Source organism: Leucoraja erinacea, chromosome 18 (assembly GCF_028641065.1).
Source record: "Leucoraja erinacea ecotype New England chromosome 18, Leri_hhj_1, whole genome shotgun sequence".
NCBI classification, from domain to species: Eukaryota; Metazoa; Chordata; class Chondrichthyes; order Rajiformes; family Rajidae; genus Leucoraja; species Leucoraja erinaceus.
The window spans coordinates 19,130,318-19,150,069 of NC_073394.1; the positions used below are offsets into that span (position 1 = coordinate 19,130,318).

At 38.5% G+C, this 19,752-nt stretch overlaps 1 protein-coding gene across 2 annotated transcripts in view; it reads left to right on the forward strand.

Moving 5' to 3' along the window:
* Positions 1 to 19,752, forward strand: part of sbf2 (SET binding factor 2) — a 330,738-nt gene that overhangs the window by 152,134 nt on the left and 158,852 nt on the right. For both annotated transcript variants that reach the window (XM_055649465.1, XM_055649466.1), the window contains exons 7-12: positions 7,055 to 7,187; positions 9,112 to 9,220; positions 10,448 to 10,561; positions 11,938 to 12,015; positions 12,116 to 12,229; positions 15,160 to 15,288. In XM_055649465.1, the coding sequence (XP_055505440.1) occupies positions 7,055 to 7,187; positions 9,112 to 9,220; positions 10,448 to 10,561; positions 11,938 to 12,015; positions 12,116 to 12,229; positions 15,160 to 15,288 (677 nt within the window). The remainder of the gene's footprint in view (positions 1 to 7,054; positions 7,188 to 9,111; positions 9,221 to 10,447; positions 10,562 to 11,937; positions 12,016 to 12,115; positions 12,230 to 15,159; positions 15,289 to 19,752) is intronic.

Here is a 19,752-nt window from a genome sequence, read left to right on the forward strand (position 1 = left end):
TGTATTTTCACTATAACTAATTAAAAACATACTGAATTCTATTAAAAACAAGAAAAACTGTCTCATGGGATCTGTGGGTAGTTCTCTGCATACTTTAAATGGAATGTGTGTAATGATGCTTTTTGGCTTTCATTTCAATTTACAGCATAGACAAAAATGAGTTCCATTCTCTACCTCTCTAACAAAGGTAGATTTGAAAGCACGCCAATGTGTTTCGAGCATGAAATAGGTGCCTTGAAATAAAGTGATGACCGTTAAATTAAAAATACAAATGTTATATAAAATCATTTTATTTAGTATCATAGAGACACAGAAACGTAGAAAATACAGTGCCTTATATAATGTTTGGGACAAAGACCCATCATTTATTTATTTGCCTCGGCACTCAACAATTTGAGATTTGTAATAGAAAAAATCACATGTGGTTAAAGTACACGTTGTCAGATTTTATTAAAGGCCATTTTTATACATTTTGGTTTTATCATGTATAAATTACAGCAATGTTTATACATAGTCTCCCCATTTCAGGGCACCATCATGTTTGGGACACAGCAATGTCATGTAAATTAAAGTAGTCTTGTTTAGTATTTTGTTGCATATCCTTTGCATGCAATGACTGTTTGAAGTCTGTGACTCATGGACATCACCAGTAGCTGCGTGTCTTCTCTGTTGATGCTCTGCCAGGCCTGTATTGCAGACATCTTTAGCTTATGCTTGCTTTGGGGGCTAGTACCCTTCAGTTTTCTCTTCAGCATATAAAAGGCATGCTCAATTGGGTTTAGATAGGGTGATTGACTTAGCCACTCAAGAATTTACCATTTTTTAGCATTGAAAAACTCCTTTGTTGCTTTAGCAGTGTGTTTGGGATCATTGTCTTGCTGTAGAATGAACCACCGGCCAATGAGTTTTGAGGCATTTGTTTGAACTTGAGCAGGTAGGATGTGTCTATACACTTCAGAATTCATTATTGCTAGTACCATCAGCAGTTGTATCATAAATGAAGATAAGTGAGCCAGTTCCTTCAGCAGTCATACATGCCCAGGCCATACCTTCCATTACCTGCAACCTCCGGTAACCACCTGCAACCTCCGGCAACCACCTTCAACTAGCATTGCAACCGGCTTTGACTAAAAAATTACCGATTTAAAAAAACGGAAACCTATTTTTAGTCGCGGCTGGTTTTGAATTTTTTTAAATAATCGCCAGAACGTAGAAGATGCGGAATGTCTTATCTTCCACTACCTGCAACCTCCAGTAACCATCTGCAACCTCCAGAAACCACCTTCAACTAGCATCGCAACCGGCTTCGACTAAAAAATTACCGATTTTTAAAATGGCAACCTATTTTTAGTCATGGCCGGTTTTTAATTTTTTGTAATAATTGCCGGAACATAGAAGAAGCAGAAACCAATTTCGACCATTAGGGAGACTGACAAAAACCTCGGGGAACCTCCGTGAACCGCACGGAAACCTTGGGTGGGGCGCAAAGTCTCCAGAAGTTTCCGTTCAGGTTTCTTAATTGTGACAGGGGCATTAGAGATGTTCCATTCCCTCGTCCAAATCGTTAATATATATTGTAAACAACTGGAGTCCCAGCACCGAGCTTAGCGGCACCCTACTAGACACTGCCATTCTGAAATTGACCCGTTAATTCCTACTCTTCGCTTCCTGTCTGCCAAACCAGTTCTTTATCCACGTCAATACCCTATGCCCAATACCATGTGCTCTAATTTTACACGCTAATCTCTTGTGTGGGACCTAGTCAAAAGTATTTTTGAAAGTCCAGATTATAACCTTATCCCTTGTCCATTCTACTTGTTACATTGTTAAAACATTCCAAAAGATTAGTCAAGCATGATTTCTCCTTCGTAAATCCATGCTCACTTTGACCGATCCCGTCACTGCTTTCCAAATGCGCTGCGATAACATCTTTAATAATCGACTTCAGCACCTTCCCCACTACCGATGTAAGGCTAACTGGTCTACAATTCCCCATTTTCTCTCTCCCTCCTTGTTTCCTGGTCTACAATTCCCCATTTTCTCTCTCCCTCCTTGTTTCCCATTATAAATTAATCTGTCTCTGGCTGTAATGGACCTACATTCGTCTTCACTATTCTTTTCCTTTTTTCATACCTAAAGAAACGTTTACAGTCAGTGTTTATATTCCCTGCAAGCGTTCTTTCATGCTCATTTTACCCCCTCTTAATTAATCCCTTTGTTCTCCTCTGTCGAGTTCTAAATTTCTCCCAGTCCTCTGGTTTGCCGCATTTACTGGCCAATTTATATGTCTCTTCCTTGGATTTAACACTATCCTTGACTTCCCTTGTCAGCCACGGTTGAGCCGCCTTCTCAGTTTTATTTTTTTGCCAGACAGGCATGAACAATTTCCAGTTCATCCATGCGGTCTTGAAATCTTTGCCATTGCATCTCCACTGTCAACCCAATCATAGTTTTGATTTTCTTTAGTGTAAGTAACTTGTATCCAAGTACATGTTTTAGTGCTCTGGTTATGAGAATGTTAATCCCTTTTGCAACATCAGTTTAATCATAGAATGTTTACAACACAGAAGTCGTCTCTTTGAAAACAAGTTCAGTTGCTCTGTCCCTGTAGTTGCAATCACTCATTCTCCGATTAAATTACACCAATTGTGTGGGGAATGGATGAGATGGTTGATCAATGGTCGGTGTGGCTTGGTGGGCCGAAGGGCCTGTTTCCATGCTGTATCTCTAAACTAACATAAATATTCCAGCAACCAATCTCTTAAATCTTTTCTGGACTCTCTCTAAAGTCTTCACATCCTTTCTGTAATGAGGCAAATAAAATTGAACATAGTAATCCACTTAAGACTTGTTTTATAAAAGTTCGGCCCAATTCCCATGTCTTTGTAATCTATGACATAGAGACATAATCATAGAGTCATACAGAATGGAACCAGGCTCTTCAGCCCAACGTGTCCATGCTGACCAGGATGCCCCATCTATGCATGTCTGCATTTGCTCCATATCTTTCTCTACATTTCCTATCCATGTACCTGTTCAAATATTTTTTTAAATGTTGTTATAGTACTTGCCTCAACTACTGTCTCTGGCAGCTCATCCATATACACACCATCCTATGTGTGGAAAAAATTGCTCCTCTGGTTCCTATTAAACCTTTACCCTCTCACCTTAAACCTATGTCCTCTGGTTCTTGATTCCCCTACTCTGCATAAAAGGTTCTGCGCGTTACTCTATCTATTCCCCACAAGGAGACATGCAGTATGGAAATAGGCCCTTCGGCCCAACCCAACCAATATGTTCCATCTACACTAGACCCGCTTTCCTGCAATTGGCCCATATCCCTCTAAACCTGTCCTATCCGTGTACCTGTCTAATTGCTGCTTTAAATGTTGTGATAGTCCCTGCCTCAACTACTTCCTCCATAGCTCATTCCATACACCCTTTGCTTGAAAAAGTCACCCCTCAGATTCCTATAAAATCTTTCCTTTCACGTTAAACCTATGCCCTCTAGTTCTCGATTCTGGGCAAGAGGCACTGTGCGCTTACCCGATCTATTCCTCTCATGATTTTATACACCTCTATAAGATCACCTCTCATCCTCCTGCGATCCAGGGAATATAGTCCCAGCCAGCTCAACCTCTCCCTATATCTCAGACCCTCTAGTCCTGGCAACAGCATTGTAAATCTCTCCACCCTTTCCAATCTAACAACATCTTTCCTATAACATGGTTCCCAGAATTGAACACAATACTCCAAATGAAGGCTTATCTGTCAAAAGCCTCCTTCTCTCCCAATAAACTCCTGGCTTGCTCAACCTCTCCCTCTCAGGTCCTCAAGTCCTAGCAACCTCCTCGTAAATATACTCTGCACTCTTTCCAGGTTAACTGAACATAATACTACAAATGTGGCTTCACCAACATCTTGTACAACTATAAGATAATATCCCAACTTCTATACTCAATGCACTGCCAGATGAAGGCCAATGTACCGAAAGCCTCCTTGACCACTCTTAACTGTGATGCCACTTTCCAGGAACTGTGCACCTGCACTCATCTGCTCTACAACACTCCCCAGGGTCCAGTTATTAACTGTAAAGTTGTTGCCTTGGTTTGAGTTCCCAAACTGCAACACCTCGCACTTAAATGCGTTAAACCCCATTTGCCATTCCTCAGACCTCTTGCCCTGCTGATCAATATCCTGCTGTAATGTTTGATAACCATCTGTAATACCACATACTTTATTGTAATCTGCAAATGTATTAATCATACCTTGTACATTCTCTTCCAAATTATTGATGTAAACCACAAACAGCAATTATTGATGTAAACCACAAACAGCAATGGGCCTAGCACCAATCCCTGAGGCACACCACCAACCACAGGCCACCAGTTCGGAAAGCAACCAGAAAAACAACATGCCTCTATTTAGAAAGCCTAGACTTGTGTTTGCCTTATTAGCAGCTTTCTTAATTGGCCCTGCCACTTTTAAGAACTTTAGCATTAATTTCCACAGGTCCCTCTACGCCGTACTCATGTAGAATAATGAGTATAAGAATAATGTCCTTTTTTCCCGTGCCTTTTTGGAAGTCTATGTATGCCACATTGACTGTATTTCGCTTATCTACTTTATTTGTTACTTTCTGACGAAATGTTGCCATAGTGATTAAGCAAGGTTTGCCTTAACAAATGCATTCTGGCTTCCCTTAATCATTTTCCTCCAACCTTTCCTACCACCAAGGCTTCAACTATCAGGCGTGCATTGCTGGGATATTCTTACTCGCTATTTTTGAACAGAGTAGTATTTTCCACTCTCCAGTCCACTGTTCCACTCTTGCATCCAAAGAGCATTGGGAAATTGTGATCAGCGTTTCCACGATTTTCGCTTTTACTTTCCTCTAAATTGTAGGATAGATTCCACCGGGTCCTGGTGACAAACCTACTTTAAGTTCCTTCACTATATATATTAGCACTGTGCTATCAATCTTTAGTGTATCCAATGCCTCAACAATCTCCATATTCATTTTCACTCTGGTGACTGCAATAACCTTATTTACCTTCTTAGCCTAGTCCCTTGGGATAGAGGATGATTTGTTCCCATCCCTGTATTGTGGGTTCTGATGCTGCTAGTAAGGCCAAGGTGAGAACTGCAGATTATTTCACAGATGGGGTAGAAGTGAACAGAGTACTAGTTTCTCGGGGCGTGTACTTCTTCCATTCTAATACATAGCCTTGAGGTTCTCGTCCTGAACGCTGCTGCTTCACTTTGGGTGGTCATGGGCTAGAAGTTCTCAGGAGCAGTGGAGAATTTAATACACTTGAGTATTCACATACGTCAAATGTAGTTACATTATTTCCATTTTCTCTAACCTCAGTAAAATCCTTATACATAAATGAATATAAATGAACTGTCATAGAAACATAGAAACATAGAAATTAGGTGCAGGAGTAGGCCATTCGGCCCTTCGAGCCTGCACCGCCATTCAATATGATCATGGCTGATCATCCAACTCAGTATCCCGTACCTGCCTTCTCTCCATACCCTCTGATCCCCTTAGCCACAAGGGCCACATCTAACTCCCTCTTAAATATAGCCAATGAACTGGCCTCGGCTACCCTCTGTGGCAGAGAGTTCCAGAGATTCACCACTCTCTGTGTGAAAAAAGTTCTTCTCATCTCGGTTTTAAAGGATTTCCCCCTTATCCTTCAGCTGTGACCCCTTGTCCTGGACTTCCCCAACATCGGGAGCAATCTTCCTGCATCTATCCTGTCCAACCCCTTAAGAATTTTGTAAGTTTCTATAAGATCCCCTCTCAATCTCCTAAATTCTAGAGAGTATAAACCAAGTCTATCCAGTCTTTCTTCATAAGACAGTCCTGACATCCCAAGAATCAGTCTGGTGAACCTTCTCTGCACTCCCTCTATGGCAATAATGTCCTTCCTCAGATTTGGAGACCAAAACTGTACGCAATACTCCAGGTGTGGTCTCACCAAGACCCACTACAACTGCAGTAGAACCTCCCTGCTCCTATACTCAAATCCTTTTGCTATGAAAGCTAACATACCATTCGCTTTCTTCACTGCCTGCTGCACCTGCATGCCTACTTTCAATGACTGGTGTACCATGACACCCAGGTCTCGCTGCATCTCCCCGTTTCCTAGTCGGCCACCATTTAGATAATAGTCTGCTTTCCTGTTTTTGCCACCAAAATGGATAACCTCACATTTATTGCCACCAAAATGGATAACCTGACTGTCTAATCCTTTTCATGTTTTTTTTTGCCTTCAATTTTATCTTAACATTCTTCCTCACACTGGCATTATTTACCAGTGTACTTTCTTGCTTTTACACTCTTAACACTACCTGATGCACCCTGTCTGTCTGTGCTCTGCATTGTTCCCTTTCCGAAGACCCCCACATATTCTTGGTATTTGGGTGACTGTAGTAATGCATCATTTATTGCCAATCCATGATTAACTTTGTTATTAAGTAAAAATTGTGTACTTTAGAAATGGCGTCAAATTGGGCAGACAAGATTTGGGTAGAGAGATATTACTGAGCCATGGCTTCGTCTTGTTCTTCTCCTTTATCTTCTTCTTCTTCTTCTTCTTAAGCCCTTTATTCCTCTAGGGAGCAAAGGCCATTGACAAATGTATCCACCTCCCTCAGTTGTTGGCAATTCTTTCGTGATCTCCCCAGTTGAGCCCACTCTCGGACATTTCTGTCTGGACACCTCTTCTCCAGCTGTGTTGAGCCATTTGAGTTCAATTAATGTTAGTATATCAGTATCATCATTAGCACCATGCATTAATTATTTCAAATATATACATTTGAAAGCTAAAATGTACAAATTAACTTCAGATTGTTGATGTGTATTTTAGTTTGGGTTGCAATAATACTAATCCTACGAAATATATTTGTTAACATAGAAATGTGCAATGGTGTAATTAAAGTTAACGCATTAGATTTACTTAATATTCCTGATACTAAATTAGGTCATAAACAGATTTAAAGTTTTTGGGTTGCAATGCTATTTTATTTACTTTTCTATTTAAAGGCATCCAACAAGTATTCAGCCTTTTCTGTGCCGTGCTTACAGAAAACAAGATTATTTTTCACTCAACTAGTCATCAGAGGCTCGGTGAAGCATCCAGAGCACTGGAGTCTTTAATATTCCCTCTGAAATATAGGTGAGACCTTAATTCCTATTACATTCCATAAAATATATGAAATAATGTTTTTTTTCCTCTGGAGACTTCCATAATGCATCAACTTTTAATATGCATAAATATAATTTATAGACCCTGCTCGTATAGAATTTAGTTTATAACATTTATCAAGATAGTGCGTTAAAGGGCTGAAATGTTTAACAGAACATAAATACAGTACATGGGGTACTAGTAAGAATATGCTGCTAGATGTCATGAGCCTCGTTATATTCTGTGGAGTTATTTTGAATCTTTTCATTGACATTTCATCAATGTCAAGAGGTAATGCATGACTATTTTTTCAAAATATGAATAATATAGAGTGGTTAATTGATATCTATTTTGAACTGGAACGTCAACACAAAATGCAGGCAGCATCTAGAGATGTTGCTTGTCCCATTGAGTTACTCCAGCATTTTGTGTCTACCTTCAATTTAAACCAGCATCTGCAGTTCTTTCCTACATATTTTGAACTGGAATTAACATTTCATAATTCATAAGCTCTTTCTAATAAGTGGAAAATAAGTGAAGTATTTTACCCAGAGTGGGAGAATTGAGAACCAGAGGACAGGTTTAAGGTGAGGGAAGAAATATTTAACAGGAACTTGAGGGCCAACATTTTTTACACAAAGGGTGGTAGGCATATGGAACAAGCTGCCAGAGGAGGTAGTTGAGCTACATACCATCACAACATTTAAGAAACATTTAGGTGTATGGATAGGGTAGGTTTAGAGGAATATAACGCAGGCAAGTGGGACTAGTTTGATGGGCATGTTGTTTGGAGTGGGCAAGCCAAAGTGCTTGTTTCCATGCTGTATGACCAAATGGCTCTAATAAGATTTATCATTGAGACACAAGAGACTGTACATTACTGGAATCTTGAACAAATCATAAAGTGCTAGAGGAACTTAGCAGTCGGGCTGCATCTGGGGAGGGAATGGACAGGTGATGTTTTGCATTGAGATCCTTCAAACTTTATGAGACTTATCATTGGCTTTATTCAGATCATATTGACGCAATGTGCAATATTCAAAATGATTATAATGGTCTCAATCACTGAGCTGCATTTTTACTTATGGCCTTTCTTCTTCAATCATGAGAAAGTGACGGACAGGAGTCGTTCAATGTCATTATTAATCCTACCCTAGCGGGTAAATATGTCTGTAGCTTTTGGAAACCAAAAACTGTGGATGCAATGAATCTGAAACAAAGGAAAGGAAACGAGAAACATTCAGTCAATCCAATGGTGTCTTTGGAAAGAAATGCAGAGTTCATGTCAGACTTTTGTCAGAATTGGGGAAAAAATAGAAAACAATCATGTCCTAAGAGAAGGGGGAAGGATGGGAGACAAAAAACTAGAATCTAGATTCCAAATGCAGCACGGTTTATTTAATAGGAATTGCAAACTTTATCAACAATTAAGCCAGTGGCTATCTTTTTAAGACTTTTAAAATACTTTACAATCTTTAAATAAAGAAATTAGCTGTTTCAGTCAACGAAATTAGTTTATTTTGCAGTTTTATTTTTTTGGGAAAATGCCTGGCAATCTAGTATTTCCTTAAATTTTGGTTTTGCAGGGAGATTATTTCACTGACTTCATTGTGATTTTAGCACATTTAAACTGTAAATACTGTAATTATCAAACCAAGAATGTTGCAATTGCTTTATTAATTGCATTTATTTAAAGTTAAATATGAAAATTGCAGGCCAGCAAAAGCATTTTATTACCAATAAAGCCATGAAGAAGCTGAGTTTATATTTTTAGATCTGTTATTTATTAAAATCTGTCGATTGAACAGCCCAAGAGGCTACTGGCTGAGCACACAGAGGAAAAAAATGACTGGATTTTTTTCCGTAAAATGTGATTAATGCTGCCAATTCTCTTTCCTTTTTTGTTTTTCCCTAGTTACCCGTACATTCCGATTCTCCCTGCACGACTCTTGGAAGTACTAAGCTCACCAACTCCATTTATCATTGGTGTCCACTCCATGTTTCACAGTGAAATTCACGAACTGGTATGTCACAGCCCATTTGTATACATTTTGCACAGCACAACGTATCTACATTATTACCAAAACACATTCTCTGGTATGATATTTCTCACTAGATTTAAATTGCTTTATGATTGAAAATTGTTGAAATGTACTCAGTTAAATGTTTTGATTTGTATTAGTTTGAGCATTAACAATCAAGAAAGAGAGTTGCACTCGTATGTCTTTGTGTTGGAATGCTCTGCAGGCCACTGGAGCCGGTTCAAGACAGCATTTGATGATAGGGTCCAAGGGGCCTTGTCCCTTGTGAGAGTTATACAGTTCCTCTGGAAAAGTAGGAACTGGAATTAAATAGAAACATTGATTGATTGATTAATTGTTTGATTAATTTGAAAAAGATGTTAGGGGTATCAGGATTATCATCAGCCGGGGTGATTGTGCTTCATTTATTTGTTCACAGAATGTGGACTTTACTGACATTGCTGTCCAACAATAATTGTTCCTGAACAAGGTTAGCAACATTAGTAGGTCCAGAATCCTGATTATTTGGCTAAAGGATTTAATGAACCAAGTGAGATTTCTTTAAAAAGGCAATCCCACTAGTTTTACCATAGGTAAAATGATACAAATTTTCATTCGTATCATAAATCGCTACTTGAATTGCAGATTTATTTAATACTTGAATTTAAATTCCACAGCAGCTATTTTGTGATCGGCAATCATCGTTGTAGAACAGTGGTCCAGAAGCTTGATTGCTATTTCAATAATTCAGCCATAACAGCATAAACCTGGTATTACTGATGGTCTCTCAGTCCATTTTGGGATCTAATGTTTTCATGATCTAGAGCTAGTGGCAAAATCTTGTGAAGCTCAATGTTGCACTAGATATCTGCAAAAACAGTTGAATATCTTGAAAATTTCTGAGTCTTCATGATCAGGACTCTGCTAAGAAAGTTGCATATTTCAACAATGTATTATTATTGATGCTGTGGCATTTTTAGAACATTGATATACAAATTGAATACAAAACATTGATGTTTAGGAATATGATTTATGCTTGCGTGGAGAATAAATGGCATTGTGGATGATTTGAGCTGACAGGTCTATTTAAGATGGGCAATTCCCATGTCTCAGTGTAATATTTTTAGGAATTGTGTAAAGTTTATAAATAATGTGGCACTTTTCAGAAATCATTCCTAATTTTTGATACCAGTTTTCTACATATTCTTTTTAATTGTTTTATTTTTCTAGTTGGATGTAATTATTGCTGATTTGGATGGAGGTACCATAAAAATCCCAGAATGTATTCACCTCTCCCAGTTGCCAGAACCTCTTTTACATCAAACACAAGAAGCACTTTCTCTTGTAAGTTATATTTCTGATAACAACATGATTTAAAAAAAACAGCTGGCAATATGGGCAGTCATTTATTTGTATTTGATGACTTTGTCTGTTTTTTTTCTTGTTTCCATATAATTGCTGCAGGAATAACATCTCCTCCGCTACCCCCTTTCCTGGTTTAATGATAAAATCTGACATGAATAGTGATGGTTTACTTCACTAGTGAAGGATTGTTTTTATTATTATTATAAACCAACTACTTCTCTATTGTTTTCCCAACAGATTTTGGGTGACAACATTTTTTTTTTTGCTTTACATCTCCTCTCTTTTCTCATTTCACTCTTTCACAGCTCATACTAAACTTTATTTTCTCAGCTTTTTACTGTTTACAAGTCATATAATATGACGGCTCCAATCTCCTGATCGAATTCCCAGGAATTTCCAAACCCACTCCCATTCTAGAAACACCTGCTTCATTGCATACACCATCTGGACTCGGGATGTTCTCTTGCTGTTAACTACAAAAGTACCTATCCATCTGTCCAATGATAGTCAATATCAATAGCAGCTGACATACTCCTCTTGCAAAGAAAAATCACCATTCATGATCTTTGACCATGTTCTCGCACCTGTTGTGTGTTTCTCCAAGTTTAATTTAGCTCAGTCTAGTTGCCTGCCTAGCTAAGTATCATGTCCCTTGGTATTTGAATCCCAGTAGTCTAATTTTAATGTCTGTCCACAAAGAATGGGTTAAAGTAATTTTGTAATTTGTTACAAAGAACCTATGTACTGTTCTCTCTCGCTACACGTGATGGGAAAATGGGGATTAAGAGCCTTTGGCCATTGTCAAGTTGATAAATACCTGCAGTTCATGGCAGACAGTTGGTGTTAATTGCATAAGTAAATGTAGAAGTCTTGAATTTGCTCAGATATCTTGCCAGTGAATCCTTCATTGCTGTACTCTGCTTTTGGTAAATCTGGTCATGGATCATGAACCAAATTAGACACCTCCACTCCACCAGAATCTTTGAGTTGGAAGTGATTGTACAGCTCCTAGCAGATAGGTAATAAGGGAAAGTTAGATTATTTTTTTTAACTTATTTGTGTTTGCAGTAATGTTTATTATCCAAGTTCCTTTTTTTGATTATTTTCAAAATGTAATTTAAAAAACGGTAATTCATTGTTAAGCGTTTTTGAATTACTCAGTTAATTAGATAACATTCTCATAATCCAGGTTGTATATCATCATTCTTTTGTCATGCTGTGATATCAACAAAGTAGAATTACTTAAGCTAGAACATGCTTAATTTAATAGCATTAAATTCCATGCTGGTTGAAGAGACTATGAATTACTTAATAATGGGATGGACTGCTCAAGTGAAATTATTAATATGTTTTAGGTTATTCATCCAGATCTGGAGGTAGCTGATTATGCTTTCCCTCCTGTTCGTACTGCTCCGTCTAATCTCCGAATGTTGGTGAGTCTGATTGTTTCAACAATTTTCTATTTCAATGAATGAACTTTATGGAATTAATAAGTCTTTAATACACTTCTAACTGTTATTTTTTCCTCTCTAGGATAAGGAAGTTAGGGCAGTATTCCTTAGATTGTTTGCACAGCTCTTTCAGGGGTATCGGTCATGTTTGCAACTAATTCGAATTCATCCTGAACCTGTGATACACTTTCACAAGGTTAGTAACAAATCATCATTGAATGGATTCTGAAGTTATGTAGCATTGCCTTAGGGATTTATAGTCATGTAATTCTAACATTATTTCAGATGTGGATGGTTGTGTGGTAAGACATCAGATTACTGAATTTCGTCATTACCTCTGATTGTTCTATTTGTATGCAAAAATAGTAATGCTTTAATCTCTTGGTTTTTTGAGTTATAGTATTTTACTCGTTTATTTTACAACTTAGAGAGGTGGCCGAAGTTCTTTTTCTGACAGCTGTAACTGGAGAAGTCTGACACCAACGTGTATGAGTGGTTGAAATCCTCACCCTGATTTAGACTAGAAAATTTAAGAAATAATGTCATTGGAATGTTCTTCATTTCTGAGGTACCAGTTGAAGCACCCCTTCTCGGTCAAAGCAGGGTTTATGCACAGGCTAATCAGTAAATTACAGACACCCCAAGCTCCGTGAACTGCTTTTTCTCGTCGGAGGCAAAAAACAAGACAAAAAATAGTTTGAATTGGCTTCTCATCCACGCCCACACACTAAGGGCAATTTACAGCGGTCAATTAACCTATGAACCGGTACATCTTTGGCATGTGGAAGAAAACTGGATCATCTGGAGGAAACCCACGTGTTCACAGGGAGAACGTGCAAACTCCTGGCAGACAGCACCCAAGGTCAGGATCAAACCTGAGTCTCTGGTGCTGTGAGGCAGTAGCTCTACCAGCTGCACCACTCGCTAACTTACTAACCAACCAGCCTACATTTATGTCCAAGTCATTTATATATATATATATATATATATCACAAACAACGCGGGTCTCAGTACAGATCCCTGCGGAACTCCAATGGTCACAGACATCCAGCCTGAATAACGTCCTTCAACCACAACCCCGCCAGTTCTGAATCTATATGACAATTTCACTTTGAATCCCATGCATATTAATCTTTTGGATCAGTCCACCGTGGGGGAGGGGTGGTGAGGGGGCTTTATCATATCATGTTGAAAATATTTGGCCAATTCTTTAAAAATAATTGTAGGAACATTTCTGCATAATTGTGTCCATTAATGTTCAATTTAATGAATTTTTTGTTAAATGCACAGAAGCTATTCCTTCATTCTTAGTTTAATCATATTTGTGTAATTGAGATACAGGTGGGAGATCGATCTGATAGGTAAGAAACAATCATGTAGGCTGGTCCAGGAAGATGTGCCCAGAGCAGTGTGCAGCAATTTCGGAGTTGGGTGTCTGACCAAACCTGAGCATTGGAGAAAAAATTGTCAATCCATTTTCAAGAAATAGGGCATGATTACCCTATTAATTCAACTTAGCTATGATGTTTGAAAGTATCTCATGGAGATACTTCACCTCACCTCCTGAATCAATGATTTACATGGTCTATTAAAACATTGAGGAACACTGCAGAATCAATACTTTGAAACAATAATTTTGTTGTCAATAGTAGGTGCTGATGTATGAAATAAATCCTTGTGTAGATCTCTTAAGGGATCATATGGTGAGGAATTATGCCAAAGAGATCAATATTGGAAGACTATGATTTCATTTGTTTTATGTTCTTTTGTATGTGCTTTATTTTATTTTTGTCCCAGTTTGCATTATAATGACCATTATTGCCATTCTATATATTTAACAACATCCTTTCTAAATTGTGTTCACTTAATGATTCAATTGTAAATCAAATGTTTTGCTGGTATTCTGGAATAATGTGGGAGAGCATACAGTTGTTAAACCAGATCCTATCAGGTCAATACGGTGAGCATGACCATTGCAATAATGCAATGTTTTCAACCTACTGTGCAGTCATAACAGCTTCCATTTGTAAATGTCTGCTGCCCATCACCATGAGGAGTGTTTCAAAGATTGCTAGCACGTGATTATCATAGGGTGATTGAAAAAAAATCTGCAGGCATGGTAAACTTCATATTAAGTGATCAAATGCCCACTAGGTAAATTTACAAGGTACATTGATGATATTGCCATATCTTGGGTGCATCTAACAACCCTGAAATATGATATGCTGGCATTCCCAGCATGGGAAGTAATGGAATTGAATCACTGGTAGTTTTTTAGTGAAATATGTATGAAGGGGAAGAAGTCAGAAGCACAATGAAAGTTCATAAATCTGAAAGTGGATAAATCATTTAACATAAATAATTTTTGGACCTTACTCTATATGTTTCCTTTCTTTTAGGCACTTAGTTTTTTAACATTTCAAATCTTAACATTGTTTTCTTCATTGTGAATAAACCGTAATCAATTGTTCAGAGTCACGAAGATGGAGGTACCTGCACAATTTAATCCTGCAGTCTTGGATTAAAATATGTCAAGTAATTAAATGTGCACATAAGTACTACAAAAATACCAACTAAGCTTCTGCTGGGGAGAAATTACCACAGTCGCTTATTATATGCATTTTTTGTGTTTTAAAGAAAGTTTCCACAATATGTACGAGGTTGGGTGGGTGGGGGATGGGGGGTTGACAGTGGTGCCTTAGCACCAGAGATTCGGGTTCGATCCTGACTATGGGTGCTGTCTGTACAGTTTGAATGTTCTCTCCACGAACGCGTGCAGTTTCTCCGGGGGCTCCGATTTCCTCCCACACTCCAAAGATGTATAGGTTTTTTGGCCTTTGTAAAATTGTTAATTGTCCCTAGGGTGTAGAATAGTGCTAGTATATGAGGATCGCTGGTTGGCATGGACTCGGTGGGATGAAAGGCCAGTTTCCGTGCTGTATTTAAACTAAACTGAACTAAACTAAATGTTATTATATTGGAAAGAACATTCCATTGTTATCATTCACTCACAAGTGCTTGTCAGATATTTTTTCAAGTTGATGCTTACATTGCTTAATAGAATGTGACACTGAGTAATGAACAAATCTATTGTTATTTATTTGGAAATATTTGGTCATATTGCAGGCAGCCTTCCTGGGTCAACGTGGATTGGTTGAAAATGACTTCTTGACAAAAGTTCTTGATGGAATGGCATTCGCAGGATTTGTGTCAGAAAGGGGTCCTCCCTACAGATCTTGTGATTTGTTTGATGATGTAAGAAATGTGTACCATTCCTTTATTTTATTCTCTTCTTTTAATATTTCAATAGTTGTAGTTTAGAATTTTTACATGATGTTACGGATATGAATTGGTGGTGCCAATATATTCAGCTATCAAGATGTTTTGTTTAAGAAAGAACAGCAGATGCTGGAAAAGCTTCTCCAGCAATTTTGTCTACCTAAGATGTTTTGTTTAATCGCATTGTGCGTTTGTTATGAATTTTTCTTTGCCCCATTATCTTAATTTGATAGTTGGATTTCAATATTTGCTTATATGGGGACAAAAATGGTATGCTATCTTGGAATATTCCCTTCTAGCACCATTGTTCTCTATTATGCCTTTATTGGCCAATAAACCTCTTTTTGCTTCTGATGGTGATTAGGTGTCAGAGCTTAAGGGGAGAAGGTGGGAGAATGCCAGTTTAAATTCCATTTGGAATATTTTGGAGGACCAAGAAACCAAGAACCAAGAAGAATGGGGTTAGGAGGGAGAGATAAGATCAGCCATGATTGAATGGCGGAGTAGACTTGGGTCGAATGGCTTAATTGTACTCCTATTCCGTGTGACGATATGACCTTAAAACCCTTTTCCAGTTGGCAAAATGACCAAACTGTTAATTAATTAATGTGATGCGTCACAATTTAAGAACGATACACAAGAAAATGTTGTTTTGCATAGCTCATTTCCAAACTTAGGATCTTTTAAGAATTGCTTCTCGTCCACATTAAGAAATCCTATTTGTCATGCTTTATTTTTCTCTCTGGTAAAATCAGAAAAAAGACATTGGTGATTAGAGTTTGGTAAAAGCCTAAAAAGCAGGGCCTCCAGGGTCATGATCTCAGGATTGGTTCCAGCGCCATGTGGTAGTGAGGGTAGGAATAAGAAGATAGGGGAGATGAATGTGTGGCTGATGAACCCAAGCCACTTCCATTCAGTTTTACACAAAGTTTGAAGATGATGCAGCCACTTCTAAAATGTCTTTCCATTTCCTTGTAATTTTCCTCGACCATTTCATTAAAGCTTAAAAACATTTTGAGGAAAATTGCTTAAATAATATTGCTTGTGGTAACTTTAGGTCTTCGTGCAAATTCAATGACAAGTTTTTGGGGGAAAAAGAAAATTTACATTCAGTAAAGCATTCATTTATATTCCCAGTTCTCCGCTCTCCTGGAGTGAGAGAAGATGTAAAAATAATTTTGGAGCTCAAATGTGCCTTCCTAATGGAATTTACAATTTAAATAATTTCCCTGGAGTAAGATAAGCTACGTGTTAATTAGTACGTGCATGAGGAGAGCCAGAGAGTCCTGTAACCATCCATCCATCCTGCAGGATGTATTACAGCAGACATGCACTTGGAGACCTTTAACAAGATAGTTATCTCAGGAGGATATGGTGTTGTCATGCAGATTTGAAGAAGCTGTGTTCACTGTCGCCAAATCTGAAACCAAGATCCACAGTGCACCTTGGCTGAGATTAAACTTATTAAATTGTAAACCACAAGGTTATTCTAGGGAGCAACAGGGGACTGTTGCCAGACACCAATACTGTTCATATTTTCATTACTAATGCCAACTAATTCATCAGCCACTCAGTTTAAACAAAAATTTAAAATTACTCCAGACAGATCTCTGAACAGGAAGCATTCTGAGTATGAGCACGCGTCCCTCTCGTGATATCTATGCCCCAAAAATATATTCATCCTTTACTTAAATTTATAAAGTTACACTTCCCTAAATGTGCAGCTTCTTTTTTTCAACCTTTCCTTGTATGAAATTTTCTTGGTGCTGTCATGTTTTTACTTAGTTCTGTGTGAAACAATATTACGATGTATATACACCTAATTTATAACCCTAGGCAGTTCCTGCCCCCGACGTTGCACTGACCCTCAGCCATCCTAGGAGAGTTAACGTTGATAAAGTTACATGTCTTCATTTCTGCTTAATTATTGTAAATCCATTATCAGTTGCCTTCTATAGGAATTTTCCAAATTCCTACCACTGTGCCGTGTTTCCCTATTTCACTTCCAAAGGGCTGCTCTGATTTTCAGTCACTATTTCCTAGTCTTAGACACTCCAGTAAACAGATATCTCAATTTACTCTGACACTTGCCCATAAAATCTTAAACTTTAGTCAGATTACTTTCATGCTTTGATATTTTAGTAGATGCAATGACATAATTTTGCCCATTGTAGTTCTGGCTTTAATCTCATAAATCTATGTGGCGTACCCTCCAAGGCCAGCATTCATCTTCTCAACCAGTGCCACAGGATGACTTGCTTCCATAGAAACATAGAAATTAGATGCAGGAGTAGGCCATTTGGCCCTTCGAGCCTGCACCGACATTCAATATGATCATGGCTGATCATCCAACTCAGTATCCTGTACCTGCCTTCTCTCCATACCCTCCTGATCCCTTTAGCCACAAGGGCCACATCTAACTCCCTCTTAAATATAGCCAATGAACTGGCCTCAACTACTTTCTGTGGCAGAGATTCCAGAGATTCACCACTCTCTGTGTGAAAAATGTTTTTCTCATCTCGGTCCTAAAAGATTTCCCCCCTTATCCTTAAACTGTGACCCCTTGTTCTGGACTTCCCCAACATCGGGAACAATCTTCCTGCATCTAGCCTGTCCAACCCCATAAGAATTTTGTAAGTTTCTATAAGATCCCCCCTCAATCTTCTAAATTCTAGCGAGTACAAGCCGAGTCTATCCAGTGTTTCTTCATATGATAGTCCTGACATCCCAGGAATCAGTCTGGTGAACCTTCTCTGTACTCCCTCTATGACAAGAATGTCTTTCCTCAGATTAGGAGACCAAAATTGTTTGCAATACTCCAGGTGTGGTCTCACCAAGACCCTGTACAACTGCAGTAGAACCCTGCTCCTATACTCAAATCCTTTTGCTATGAATGCTAACATACCATTTGCTTTATCCACTGCCTGCTGCACCTGCATGCCTATTTTCAATGACTGGTGTACCATGACACCCAGGTCTCGTTGCATCTCCCCTTTTCCTAATCGGCCACCATTCAGATAATATGGGGAGGGCATGATTCCTGACCCCCTCCTTCTCAATGCTCCTGCCCTCCCCGCAGGTTTACCCCTGGCGGCCCAGCCGTGTTGATCTGGGCCAGACTCCGCACACGTTGTGGAAGGAACTCTTCCCCCCCCCCAGCAGTGCTGCCCTTTTACAGCCGCTGTACTGAGGGATAGCTTTGTCTATCTTTCTTGGCTATGAATCTAATCTTCGGCCTCCAAGACGCAGGTAAATTTTCAGGCATAATTTTAGGGTAAAAATTGCATCTTCATTGCCGGGAAATACGGTAATCTTAACAAGCTTTGTTAAGATTACCCTGGAGAAAATTCCAGTGAATACATCATGAGTTGTGCAATCTCATATTGTCACCCTTAAAGCCCAGGTAGCATTTTGCCCATTCATTTAATCTTTCAGTATATTTTTGTAAAATATAATTTTCAGATGTAAAATATAATTTTCATCTGTACTGCTAATTCTGCTTCTTGCTTTTCTGTATTTGGTAAATTTTGATGAGATGTTCTATTTCCTCTTCTAAATCATGAATGAATATTATAAAAACTTGCATTACCAATAAAATACCCACAAACCACTTTCTGTTAATGTGCATATCTGCTCAGTGGCTCTGCATCTTACCATTCAGCCATTTAACAAGCTAAATCTGCTCCATAGGAATTTATCGAATGGAATATGGAAGTCCATGTAAATAACACACCCTATCCATTACTTCTGTCGCTTTGAAAAAATGCAGTAAAATTCAGTCATTTACGATCTGCCCTTTATTAATTCATGCTGGCTTTCTCTGTACTACTAAAACCCAAAGTGTTGGTTCACTACCTTTAGTTGTAGTTCTTAAGTGTATCTGATAGCTGATCCTTTATTCACTTTTTTTCCCCTCTCTTGCCTTTCTTAAGTATCAGCGTAGTGTGCATGTTTTCCAGTCTAAAGGAAATCTTCACAATAGACAATTTTGAAAGTTTATTTTGATTGCTGACCCTCCTTTTTGAATAATCCTTTCCAAACAGCTACATCCTCAGAATGTTAGTAATATTCTTGATAATTCAATGTAGGGGCTTAATCCTTTTTAGATTGAGGTAATTTAACTAGAATTAACCTCGCTGACATTGGAAGTATTCCAATTGGTACAGTCAGCATTCAACTGTTGAAACGGTATAAATATCAAACATTCATCCATTCTGAGACTTAACAGAGAAATTCAGAAAAGTGCCTTGATCGTGTTTTGTCGTGCCACACCTCTCATCCAGCTTGTGTCTTTCCTTCCCCCCCACCCCACAATCAGCCTGAAGAAGGGTCCTGACCCAAATCATTACCAATCCATGTTCTCCAGAGATGCTATCTGACCCGTTTAGTTACTCCAGCACTTTGTCTTGCTATTTATACTAGCATCTGCAGTTCCTGCTG